We start from the raw sequence: 13,438 nt of genomic DNA, 5'->3' as shown, positions 1-13,438 counted from the left end.
AGACTGGGTAGTTAATTTTCTTTTTGTGCAGCCTTATCAGGTTTGGCAGTCATAAGTTTTCTTTCTTTACCTAAGTTCTGGTGTAGATTCTAGTGAAACTATCTGACTTTTAAGTGTTTGTTAGAGGTAGTCCATAAAAATACTGAGCCTTTAGTTGCTAATAGTTACACATCTTGTTAGTGAAGCTTCATTGTTGCTTACTAGTAATATGGTCCTGTGAGTTAAGCTTAAATAAGACATATAATTTAAACTTATTTGTCTATTTTTTATAGATTCTCTTTTAAATTCTAGATTAGCCTGGAAAATCCCATGGATAGAGGATCCTGGTAGGCTACAGTCCATGGAATTGCAGAGTCGGACATGACTAAACGACTTCACTTCACTTCAGACTTTAAAAAGTCATGTAATCTAACTTACTTTATTAAAAAAAGGTTTACCTGCATGTGCACACTCAGTTGTTTCAGTCATGTCCAACTCTTTGCAAACCTATGGAGTATAGCCTGCCAGGTTCCTCTGTCCATGGGATTCTCCAGGCAAGAATACTGGAGTGGGTTGCCATGCCCTCCTTGAGGGGATCTTCCTGACTCAGGGATCGAACCCAAGTCTCATGTCTCCTGCCTTAGCAGGCAGATTCTTTACCACTAGCGCCACATAGGAATCCCAGAAGAAGGTTTACTCATCATAACTTGCTAGAATCTAAAACCAAACTTGAAAATATGTTTATTAGGCCATTAGGTAGGCTTTCCAAGGTCTTGAAGCAGAGAGGAATGCAGAATTACCTTCGGTAGGTAGCTTTTTTAGGCCAGACAGACACACACACTCAAAAAAAATTCAGGCACATGACATACATAATTAGCAAAAGTGGACACCTCTAGGGAGAAAAAATGAAAGAGGGTGGAGCAGTGACAGTAACAAATCTTGAAGGACTGTTTGATCCGTTGCTGCATCTTGACTTTCCCATTTAGTTTTCTTTTTCTTTTCACTTTCCTTAGTCACTTTTATTTTATTTTTTTATTTTTATTTTTACTTTATTTTACTTAACAATACTGTATTGGTTTTACCATACATTGACATGAATCTGCCTCCGGTGTACATGAGTTCCCAATCCTGAACCCCCCTCCCACCTCCCACCCCATATCATCTTTCTGGATCATCCCGGTGCACCAGCCCCAAGCATCCTGTATCCTGTATCAAACATAGACTGGCGGTTGATTTCTTACATGATAGTATACATGTTTCAATGCCATTCTCCCAAATCATCCCACCCTCTCCCTCTCCCTCAGAGTCCAAAAGTCTGTTCTATACTAGTTTTTTTTTTTAATTAATTTCCCACTCTGAAAAAAGATCAGAGTTGGTTTTCCCCCATTCTCCCAAATCATCCCACCCTCTCGCTCTCCCTCAGAGTCCAAAAGTCCGTTCTATACTAGTTTTGTTTTTTTTTTTAATTAATTTCCCACTCTGAAAAAAATCAGAGTTGGTTTTCACACTTCTCTTACTCACGGGCTCCATTCCTGTCTCTCCGTCTTCTGGGGTCATAATTTTGGTTAGCTCAGTATTCAATGTTAACCTTACTAGGACTATAGATACTATTTACAGCTGAACCATGTAGTAAACTGTGCTTAATTTTCCTTTCGTGCTTTCCTGCAGTTAATAATTGTTTTGTTATTTGAATAATTTTCTGTATACTTATCATTAATTCAACTCCAGTCACATAAATGTTCTCTCAGAGTGTTTAAATGTATCTGGGATTCTCGCGCTTCCGTGTTCTGGATGAACCTCCCTCAGAGCCTCTTAACTTGCTGTCCTGGATGGGTCTTTTCCAGGCTGACTCTATGATCCTTCCAGAATTCCCTTCATGCTCACCTGGGGCTTCCCCTTGCCTCCCTCCAGTCTTGGATTACCTGTCCCCTGTACCCCATAATTTTCTTTCTTGATACTTCTATTTTGGTGGAGCCCACCGCCAATAGCTTTCTGAGGAAGTGCATTTTTAAGACCTTTCATATCTAAAAATGTCTCTGTTTAATCCAACTTGACTTAAAATGCACTGTTTGTAAATTCCAGGTTGAAAATCTTTTTTCCTTCTTGGTTTCATATGCAAGATTTCATTGCCTTCTAGTTAATACAGTATCAAGACTGAGAAATCTGAAACTTTTCAGATTGCTGAACTTTTTTGACCACCTGTTTGTTTCTTTTCTTTCTTTTTTCTTTCTTCTTCACTATGTTCTGGAAATTCCCAGTGGTATACCTTGGAGGAAGTTTATAATGGTGGATCCTTGAAAGGCCTTTTCAGTCTGGAAACATGTGTCCTTCAGGTCTCACAACTTTCCTGAAGTTGTTCACTGATGTTTTCTCTAATCTGTTTTGTCCTGTTTCATTTATTAAACCCCTCCTGTTTTGTTAGAACACGTAGACGCATCCCCTAACTTTATTTTTTTTTCTCCTGTTTTCTGTCTTTTTTGCCTTTTTGCTGTACTTTCTGGGTGGTTTTTAATCTCCTAATCCAATTTTTCCCTTTCTCTTCTCACAGTTTTAGCTTTCAGGAGATCTTTTTGCCCCATAAATGCTCTGTTCATAGTATTCTTTCTTGTTTCATTGTTGCAACTTCTCATCTCTCCTAGGACATTAGTGGGGCTGTTTTTCTTTGTGGCTGTGGAGGGGAGGTTTGTGTGTGTTTTTGTTTTTGTTGGAAATTTTCTTCCTTATAATTTGTAGCCTCTAAATTGGTTTGCTTGTTTTTATTTGCTCTCCTCAGTTTGAAAGGCTCTCTTCAGATGCCTGGTGATCTGGTGTTTACCAGTGTAAAAGGGTGAATGTGTGCACAGTTGCTTCAGTCATGTCAGACTCTTTGTGACCCCGTGGAGTGTAGCCCGCCAGGCTCCTCTGTCTGGGATTCTCCCAGCAAGAACACTGGAGTGGGCTGCCATGCCCTCCCCCAGGATGTCTTCCAAGGGAGATGACAGCTCTTTGGGAGCTCTGAAAACGTAAGAGGGCTCCTGTAGGTTGTGCGCCACCCTGTGGCGTCATCTAGATGAATTGTTTACTTGGGGAACTTCCAACATAGGAATCAGAGTCTTTCTTCCTGAGCTGGGAATGTTTCCCAGCAAAGACTCTTCTCATCTTCATGAGGAGTAAAGGCCTGGCTGCCAGCATTATAGGAGCTGAGTGTGGAAAGAAGGCTTGCGAATCCATGTGTATTCACGTGGTCTTCCTGTTTTTAGAAGAGTGTCACTACCTCTGTCGGTGTCTATGTTTCACCCTCATTGAAGTTTCCTTCATTGAAGATTAAATCTCCAGTCTTTTCCTTCAGTGGGGTTGGGGTGCTTGTCAGGCTGCTCCAAATGAGAGGGGAATCTAAAGACCTGAATGTTTGTTAAATACACTCTCAGCCAATCTTTCTTCCTTTAATCTCCACTCCCCCATCTACTTCTAGATTCCTGGTGCCCCACGTCCAGAGACTGGAGACTTCTGCAGTGTGAATCTGGTTGGGTCTCAGCTTTCACGTCTGCCAGCTTAGATGTCAGTTTTTCTCTCATCTAATAAGTCATTTCTCACTCATATGTCTTCTTTTAGCTTCTAGAATTCTAATGATATGGTCCATTCTCCTCACTCCTATGGGTTTATGCCATTTTTCACATATCCCTTTATGGTAATTTATTGATGTTTTAGGAGGAAAAGAAGAGATGCAGGTGTTCAATCCAGTCTTAACCAGAAACACATGCTCAATTCCTATGCAATAAATGCAAATATGCAATTATATCTGCCCTATCTTCCCCCCAAAAAAGTCCATTATTGAGAAAAATTATCTAAAGTATTCCAGGCAAATAAAATCCAATACTCTTTAGAATAGGCAAAGAGAAGGACTTCCTTGGGGGTCCAGTAGTTAAGACTCCATGCTTCCACTGCAGAGGGCATGGGTTTGATCCCTGGTCAGGGAATTAAGATCCCTCATGCTGCACTGAGCAGCTGAAAAAATAAAATAATTAATTAAAAAAATCAAAACAGAGCTCTGTTTTTGCAGCCAAAAAATAAAGTTTTATTTTAAAAAAGAGGTAAGGATAATTAACCTCTCAAGCTAAATAAAACATAAGTTAAATCTTATTCCATCAGACATTTTTTCCTATCTCCTGTGATTTCATTATCTAAAATAGAAAATGAAGAGGTTAATAGTACCCACCCCATTACTAGTAGGAAGGATTAAGTGTATAATGCTTGCAAATTCCTGAAGTCAGTGCCTGGCACATGGAAAGCAATATATTGATATTAGCTACTACTGAGTGGTAAGCATTGGGAATATAAAGATGAGAATTAGACAGGAGTCCTGCCTTTCAGAGATCATAGCCTTGTGAGGCAGAACGGTAAACAAGAAAACAATGTGAAATCTGCAGTAATTCAAAGTATACAACTCAAAGTACAGGAGTAACAACAGAAAAAAATGACTACTAGAGAGGGTTGCCTGTATGTGGCTGAGCAATCAAGTGTTCTGCAGAACAAATTATTTAGACTTAGTTTTTTAACTGGTTGATTAATTGTAAGGTCATAAACCTTCATGTAGGGGATTTCCTGGCAGTCCAGTGGTTAAGACTCCACTCTTTTCAGAAAATGTGTTGACATCATTTATTTGTGTCTTTTCCATGAAGAAGGAGAGAATAATTTATGACTCAAAATTTCTTCCAAGCCTACGAGTTCCAACTGTTGCTATTTCTTCTTTGAACTAGAGTTATATACACACCTGGCCACACTGATGATCATATGGCTCTAGTCTTAGAAGAAGAAAATGCTCTGTTTTCTGGAGATTGCATCCTAGGGGAAGGAACAACTGTATTTGAAGACCTCTATGATTATATGAACTCCCTGAAAGAGTTATTAAAAATCAAAGCTAAAGTTATATATCCAGGTGGGTCATTCTTTTAACCTAGCAAATCATTTGTTTCAAATGATGAGAAAGATTTCCTTTTGGTTTGTGTGTGTCTTCAGCCTTGAAGAGATATGTATAAACTGCTTATTTCTAAATTAACCCCTAAGTCTTGTCTAGCAATGCAATTAAAAAGAAGACTGAGAGTTCTATTAATAACTTTTTTAAAGATAGGGTTATTTTTTAACATCTACCCAGCTGTTACTAGAACTCTTAAACAAAGGAAATAAACTTATTGGGACCAGAAAATGTTTTCATTTCATGAGCTATCTTTAGTTTTGTTAACTTGATTTCTGCTGTGGACTGAATTGTAGCCATGTGACCAAGTAACATTTGACCTCTGAGCTTTAGTTTTTTAACTCACACTGTGGAAATCAGTGGGGCTTCCCAGATGGCACTAGCGGTAAAGAACCTGCCTACCAATACAGGAGACTAAGAGACGTGGGTTTGGTCCCTGGGTCAGGAAGGTCCCCTGGAAAAGGAAATGGCAACCCTCTCCAGTGTTCTTGTCTGGAAAATCCCACAAACAGGGGACCCTGGCAGGCTATGGCTCATAGGGTTGCAAAGAGAAGGGCACGACTGAAGTAACAAGCATGCATGCATGGAAATCAATATTTTCCATATTAACTGTGAGACTGTACATTTATTTCAGTTCCTCAGGAAAAAAAAAAATACCTATTATTAGTATATCAGCTATCACTGCCCTGCTCTACAGTATGAATCTCCCCTCCCTCTTAAAACCTAAGAAAGATACAGGACCCAACAGAAGGCCCCAGGAGGGAAAAGAGACTCAATTACTGACTCTTTTAAGTCCTTCTAACTTGTTCCTAGAATACAATGTCTTCAATACCTTCATATTCTTTCATGAGTTCCCACTGCTGAGGGGTGGGAAACATACAGTTGGTGGGACTAGGCATTTGGATTAATGTATGACATCAAAGAAGCAGAGGCTGACAACTGTTTTGAAAAAGAAGAGAGTAGACGTTTGATGTACTCACATTGGAGCAAAGCTAATGAGAGGGTGCCTGGTACAGGTTCTTGGGGTGTTGGCTTTAGTGAATCCAGTGAACTGGCTTATTGGTACAGCAGGAGCCCATTTGTCAATGGTATTCCATAGCCATAGCTACCACATATTAAAGCCTACTACCCTACCTGCAGGTACAGTGTCAGGATCTTCACAAAGCTGTCTTCACAGAAACTCAGTGAAGCAGATAGCTGAAGAAATAAGCTCCAAGATTCAGAGACTTTCACAGCCATACAGCTAGTAAATGGTAGTCCGTATCATAAAGCCTGAGCTCTTTATATAAACAGGTCAGTCTACTTTTGGTTTCTTGTTGTTACTCTTTAGTTGCTAAGTCATGGACCCCATGGACTGTAACCCGCCAGGCTCCCCTGTCTGTGCGCTTTCCTAGGCAAGAATACTACAGTGAGTTGCCATTTTCTTCTCCAGAGGATCTTCTTGACCCAGGTATCGAACCCACATCCCCTACATTGGCAGGTAGATTCATTACCACTGAGCCACCAAGGAAGCCCCTACCCCTGGTGATTGTTCTCAGATATCTTAAAAAAAAACTCTCTTACAGATTGGTGTAATACATTCATTTTCACTGTTTTAAGAGAAGGTAAATTTCATTATGACTTTATCTGGGTTATCAATGTTTCTGAACTGCCAGCCTGTACATAAAACTCAAAGTTCTCCTGTGGTCCTTGTGAATTTTTAATAGCTCTTCATCACTTCCATGAAGTTACTTTATATATTCCACTTTTCAATCTTTGATAAGCATAGTGGTTAAGAACGCAGAGTGGTTAAAAGCATCTGAGTCAGAATCCCAGCTCCACTTAGCTATGTAACTGCAGGCAGATTAATTACCCTTCCTATGCCTCAGTTTCTGCTGTTCAAAGGAGAAAATAAACATACATACTTCATGGGATTCTTGTAAGAATAAAGTGTATCAAGCATTTAGAGCAGTATCTGGCAAATAAACTCAACATTAAAAAAAAGACTAAGATCACGGTATCCAGTCCCATCACTTCATGGCAAATATTGGGGAAACAATGGAAGCAGCAACAGACTTTTTATTTTCCTGGGCTCCAAAATCACTGTGGACAGTGACTGCACCCATGAAATTAAAAGACACTTGCTCCTTGAAAGGAAAGCTATGACAAATCTAGACAGTGTATTAAAAAGCAGAGACATCATTTTGCCAACAAAGGTGCATATAGCTTAAGCTATGGTTTTTCCAGTAGTCATGTAAAGATGTGAGAGTTGGACCATAAAGAAGGCTGAGTGCCATGAAGAATTGATGCTCTTGAATTGTGGTGCTGGAAAAGACTCTTAAGAGCCCTTGGACAGCAAGGAAATCAAACCAGTCAATCCTAAAGGAAATCAACCCCAAATATTCATTGAAGGACTGTTGCTTAAGCTGAAGTTCCAACACTGTGGCCACCTGTTGCAAAGAGCTGACTCATTAGCTGATGCTGGGAAAGATTGAAGGTAAAAGTAGAAGGGAACAGCAGAGGATGAGATGGTTGAGTGGCATCACTGATTCAAGTACATGAATTTGAGCAAACTCTGGGAGACAGTGGAGGACAGAGGAGCCTGACATGCTACAGTCCACGAGATCGCAAAGAGTCGGACACAGCAACTGAACAACTGGCAAATAATGAACACTGTTAATACTACCTGTTGTTACTGTTGTGGTTACTATTTTTATTGTTAATTTTATTGTTATCTTTTAATTGTTCTTCTTTTTTCTAATGAACACTGTAATATTTTATATAGATTTTGACAATTCTCTAAAAGTTTTTATCTTGGTATGTAATTTTTAAATCTCTTATTACCTGTATAGTTTTCCAAATAATTCTCACTTGTATATTTAGTATGCCTTTTCCAGGACACTATGAAATATTTTTTGAGTAGAGTGAATTAACTTGAGTTGTACTTAAAATTTTTTATTTGGTTGAAATAATTTTTATAATTATTCTGATACAGGACATGGCCCAGTTATCCATAATGCCGAAGCTAAAATTCTACAGTACATTTCTCACAGAAACATCCGAGAACAGCAGATTCTTACAGTATTTCATGAGAACTTTGAAAAGTCATTCACAGCAATGGAACTTGTAAAAAGTATTTACAAGGTAAATTTTGTTTATCTTATTTGTACATGCCACAATTTTAATAGAAGAATCTATTCACTAGACTATTAATGTGGTAAACTCATCACATCATGGAGCAGAATGAGTCTGCTAATCTTTTAAGTAATATTAGTCACTTGTATAGATTTGAGATCATCAAATCTCAAGTTTCTAGAACAGAAGTTGATAAACACTGGCCCAGCGAATAACCCTTCTGAGCCTTTATTAAGCCTTTTATACTTCATTCTGTAGGAGATCATTGCCAACAGCCTGGTGATGAGCCTTTGTTATGATTTATGTTTTACATGGAGAAGGAAATGACAACCAACTTTGGTATTCTTTCCTGGAAAATTCCATGATCAGGCTACAGAGGATCCTGGTGGGCTACAGTCCATGGAATAGCAGGGAGCTGGACACTACTGAGCAGCTAATAATATATTACTCTGACCATCTTGATTATCTAGTGTCCTACTCAGCAGCAAATGAGAAGGGGTGATCTGCTGGAGACAGATCCTGGCTAATAGCAGTGAGAATTAGTAGCAGTGCCTGTGGAGGTGAAAGTCGCTCAGTCATATCCGACTCTTCGCGACCCCATGGACTATACAGTCCATGGAATTCTCCAGGCCAGAATAGTGGAGCGAGTAGCCTTTCCCTTTTCCAGAGGATCTTCCTACCCAGGGATTGAACCCAGGTCTCCCCCATTGCAGGCACATTCTTTACCAGCTGAGCCACAAGGAAAGCCCAAAGGATTGAAAGGATAAAGGCCTCAAAGAAGAGCATGAGGAGAGTCATTTAGTAGAGAAAGAGCCCCTCACACAGTGGCCTCTGAGCACATTCTTGTTTAACAGCAGCATGTGGCAATCCATGTGTAGGATTCAGTTTCTGAGCAAATGTGTATTAGATAACTTATGTAGGCAGTATAGCTTAGGGGTTAAGAATGTAATAAGATTATCTGGGTTTTAAGACTCCATGGCCATAACCTATACAGCCGTAAGATACCTGAGTGTAACTAAAGATGAACTTGAAAAGGAACCTGAGTAAGGTCTTTAATGTCCCATCAAACCAGTCAATCCCTGAATGTTCATTGGAAGGACTGATGGTGAGGCTGAAGCTCCAGTACTTCAGCCACCTGATGCAAAGAGCTGACTCATTGGAAAAAACCCTGATGCTGGGAAGGATTGAGGGCAGAAGGAGAAGGTGGCGGCAGAGGATGAGATGTGTCATCACTGAGTTTGACATGAGTTTGAGCAAGCTCCAGGAGATAGTGAAGGACAAAAGCCTGGTGTGCTTCTGATTTCAGGTAAAATGAGGACTTAAAAGAATTCTTTGAATTTTCATTAAAATGTAATTTGATGACCTTAACAAAACATTTTCAGGGAGCTGAGAAATGGAGATAGTCAATTTAGTTAAGAAGCTTGACTTTGAAAAATTCTTATTTAAAGAATAAAAAAGACAAATAGTGTATGTGATAAATAAGTGTATGTTACCTCTTATAATGTGGAATCTAAACAATACAACAAGCTAGTGAATTATACAATACCCTTGCCTGGAAAATCCTATGGACGGAGGAGCCTGGTAAGCTGCAGTCCATGGGGTCGCTAAGAGTCAGACATGACTGAGCGACTTCACTTTCACTTTTCACTTTCATGCATTGGAGAAGGAAATGGCAGCCCACTCCAGTGTTCTTGCCTGGAGAATCCCAGGGATGGGGGAGCCTAGTGGGCTGCCGTCTATGGGGTCACACACAGTCGGACACGACTGGAGCAACTTAATAGCACCAGCAGCAGCAGCAGTGACCCAAAGTGAGACATATATAGGATGAAATAGTTTTGGTTATTACTATATAAAAACCTAGAGTTAAAGCTGTCTTCTTGACGGTATGGAGACTCCTTAAAAAGCTAGGACCGTGAAAGTGAAGGAAAGTGAAGTCGCTCAGTCATGTCTGACTCTTTGCGACCCCATGGACTGTAGCCCACCAGCCGCCTCTGTCCATGGGATTCTCCAGACAAGAATACTAGAGTGGGTTGCCATTTCCTTCTCCAGGGGATCTTACCAACCCAGGGATCGAACCCAGGTCTCCTACATTGCAGGTAGCCACTTTATCCTCTGAGCCACCAGGGAAGCCCCCATATGACCACCAGAGGAAAACCAGGAAAACCACCATATGACCCAACAATCCCACTCCTAGGCATATACCCTGAGGAAATCAAAACTGAAAAAGACACATGTACCCCAGTGTTCACTGCAGCACTATTTACAGTAGCTAGAACATGGAAGCAACCTAGATGTCCATTGACAGATGAAAGGATAAAGAAGCTGTGGTATGCATATACAGTGGAATACTACTCAGCCATAAAAAGGGATGCATTTGAATCTGTTCTAATGAAGTGGACAAAACTAGAGCCCATTGTACAGAGTGAAGGAAGTCAGAAAGAGAAATATAAATATCATATATTGACAGATATATATGGAATCTGAAGCAACAGCACTGACGAATTTATTTTCAGGGTAGCAGTAGAGAAACAGACATAGAGAACAGACCTATGGACAAGGTGGGAGGAGAGGAGGGAGAAAGGGAGATGTATGGAGAGAGTAATATAGAGATTTACAATACCCTGTGTGAAACAGATGGCCAATGGGAATTTACCGTCTCATTCAGGGAACTCAAACAGGGGCTCTGTGACAGGCTGAAGGCTGGGGCGGAAAGGGAGATGGGAGCATGGTCTGGGAGGGAGGGGACATGGAGCTACCTATGGCTGATTCTTGATGTATGACAGAGAAACCACAACATTTTGTAAAGCAGTTATCCTTCAGTTAAAGTATTTTTTTTTAAAGTACTTCTCAACAACAAAAAAGACTGTCATCTTTTGTCTTTTTTCTTTAAAAGTTTCAAAAAGATTAACCATGTTATTTTTTTGAAAAAGAAATATTATAGGGACTTCCCTGGTGGTCCAGTGGTAAGGACTCTGTGCTTCTGCTGCAGAGGGTGAGAGTTCGGAACTAAGATCCTGCACACTGTGTAGTATGGCCAGAAATAATTAATTAAAATTAAAAATTAAAATATACTCTCATCTTTCCTTTAGGATACTCCTGAGCATTTACATAAAATGGCCCAACATAATGTCTTGCTACATTTGAAAAAATTAGAAAAAGAAGGAAAAATATGTAAGTATTCTTCCAAATTTTTTTTATTTTGGGTGCTGAACATATTTGTTAACAAATGAACTAGTTTTCCTGTGAGGAAAAACACCACCTACCAGAGTTCTCCCTTGAATGTCACTGTGAGTGGGAGAGACAGTCATTAGGAAGGGTCAGTAGCAAAAGGCCAGGGAACGACACATTAGAACAAAAGCTCCCACAGGAGTGAGAGCCCTGCGTGGGGGCTCCAGTCCTCACCCACCCGAATGTAGCGGGAAGAAAACTTCGCCTTTGCCAGAGTGACCACAAAGAATTTTACATGTAGATTTGGGAACAGCCAAAGGTTTCGCAGTAGTAAAGGTAGTAAACTCAAAGATACTAAAGCAGTAATTCTGCAATTGTTCACTAGTGTTGACTTGTCAACTTAATAATCTTAGAAGTTTGCTGCTTAAAAAGCAAGAGGTGCAAAGTTGGATCCTGTGTAGAAGTTTTAGCAACGTTATTTGTACCCCCCTACCCCCGCCGCAAGAGAAACCCCAACTTTATATTGAGCAACAAAATTTTTTAAGAATTAATGCTCTTTCTAGTTACAAGATAACTTAAAATCCAGTGATTTTACTTGTCTGTAGTTAAATGTTTACTCTGTAATTTTCTTTCCACAGTTAGCAACACAGATCCTGAGAAGAAATGGAAAGCTCATCTTTAGTTTCAGCTTAATGAAAGATTATGTTGTTTTGATTTTGGAGAATGAGATGTTCTGTTAACTATGAATTATTTACAGAGAATATAGCCTGTGGAACACTGAAAATAACCCTAGATATACTTTTAAATAACATTATATCTATTCTAAAATGTGTAAATCACATTTTGTACCTACAATATTAGCTATTTATCTAACCAAGCTCTTATAACATTTTACCAAAAATGCAGAAATCCAATTGTTTATGCATTTTCAATAAACAAAGTAACGGTTTCTTTTAAAATAAGTTTTATGTCATTTAAACTGGATATTATTTTTAGAGATCATTTATCTATGACCAGTGGTCAGTAATACTTTTTTTTTCCCAGCTGCTTCAGTTAACAGCACAGATGTCAATGTCATCCTTCCTTTTCTACAACCTTTGTCTATATCAGTAGATTAGAGGCTTGTTTTCATGTTTCTCTCAATCATATCATGATTAAATATCAACTCTGCTCCTCTGTATCATATGTATTTTCTTATAATGGCATCCTACAAGTGATTCATGTAAATCAACGTTTGGTAATAGAAAAGCATTAAATTCCCAATTAAAGTCATTGTGTATAAATAATTATTTCTGTAATCCATTAGTACAACCAATATGTTTTATTAATTTAGGTTTTAGTATATACTGGCTCAGTTGGTAAAGAATCCACCTGCAATGCAGGAGACCCAGGTTCAATCCCTGGGTTGGGAAGATCCTCTGAAGAAGGAAATGGCAATTTACTCAGGTATTCTTGCCTGGGAAACCCCATGGACAGAGGAGCCTAGATGGCTACAGTCCATGGGACTGCAAGACACAACTTAGTAACTAAACCACCACCATCATCAAAATATATATGAATTACATACCGAAGATTTTTAAGATTAGAATATTATAAGAGCATTTTTTATATAAATAGTGTTTTTAAATAGTGGTTAGGTTCTAAGGTCAACCACCAGTGCTTATTTAACCCATAAGGTTGCTAAATAACAGTACAAAAATTAGCTCAGAATCCTGAAACTACTTCCTATTCTCTTTTCTAAGACTTTTAGAAAATTCTTTTAAAACTTCTTTTTTTGACAACCTCATCTCTCCCTGCCCCTTTTCCCAAAGTGAAAGTGAAAGTTGCTCAGTTGTGTCCACACATGGGATTTTCCAGGCCAGAATACTGGAGTGGGTAGTCGTTCCCTTCTCCAGGCGGTCTTCCCAACCCAGGTGTCAAACCCAGGTCTCCTGCATTGCCAGCAGATTCTTTAGCAGCTGAGCCACCAGGGAAGCACATTTTTCCCAAGGCCTCTAGCATTTTCATATCATCCTAAACTCTGGAGATCTGGTGTGTTCATGAAACCATTCCATATTACAAAGTAACTGGGAATTCAACAACAAACTAACAACCCAAAATGAGCAAAGGACTTGATGAGACATTTTTCCTGAGAAGATATACAAATGGCCAATAAGCACATGAAAAGATATTCAACATCACTAATCATGAGGAAGATGCAAATTAAAACCACGGTGAGTTAGAGGA

The 13,438-nt window shown here is 39.3% G+C and overlaps 1 protein-coding gene across 1 annotated transcript in view; it reads left to right on the top strand.

The window, feature by feature from the left end:
• The window catches only part of LACTB2 (lactamase beta 2), a 34,057-nt gene extending 21,646 nt beyond the window's left edge, over positions 1 to 12,411 (top strand). The window contains exons 4-7 of the mRNA XM_068983949.1: positions 4,716 to 4,894; positions 7,905 to 8,053; positions 11,134 to 11,215; positions 11,851 to 12,411. Of these exons, the coding sequence (XP_068840050.1) occupies positions 4,716 to 4,894; positions 7,905 to 8,053; positions 11,134 to 11,215; positions 11,851 to 11,894 (454 nt within the window). The 3' untranslated portion in view covers positions 11,895 to 12,411. The remainder of the gene's footprint in view (positions 1 to 4,715; positions 4,895 to 7,904; positions 8,054 to 11,133; positions 11,216 to 11,850) is intronic.
• The last annotated feature ends 1,027 nt before the right edge of the window (positions 12,412 to 13,438 follow it).

Source organism: Capricornis sumatraensis, chromosome 11, assembly GCF_032405125.1.
Source record: "Capricornis sumatraensis isolate serow.1 chromosome 11, serow.2, whole genome shotgun sequence".
Lineage (NCBI taxonomy): Eukaryota > Metazoa > Chordata > Mammalia > Artiodactyla > Bovidae > Capricornis > Capricornis sumatraensis.
This window is presented reverse-complemented; position numbering and strand designations above follow the sequence as displayed.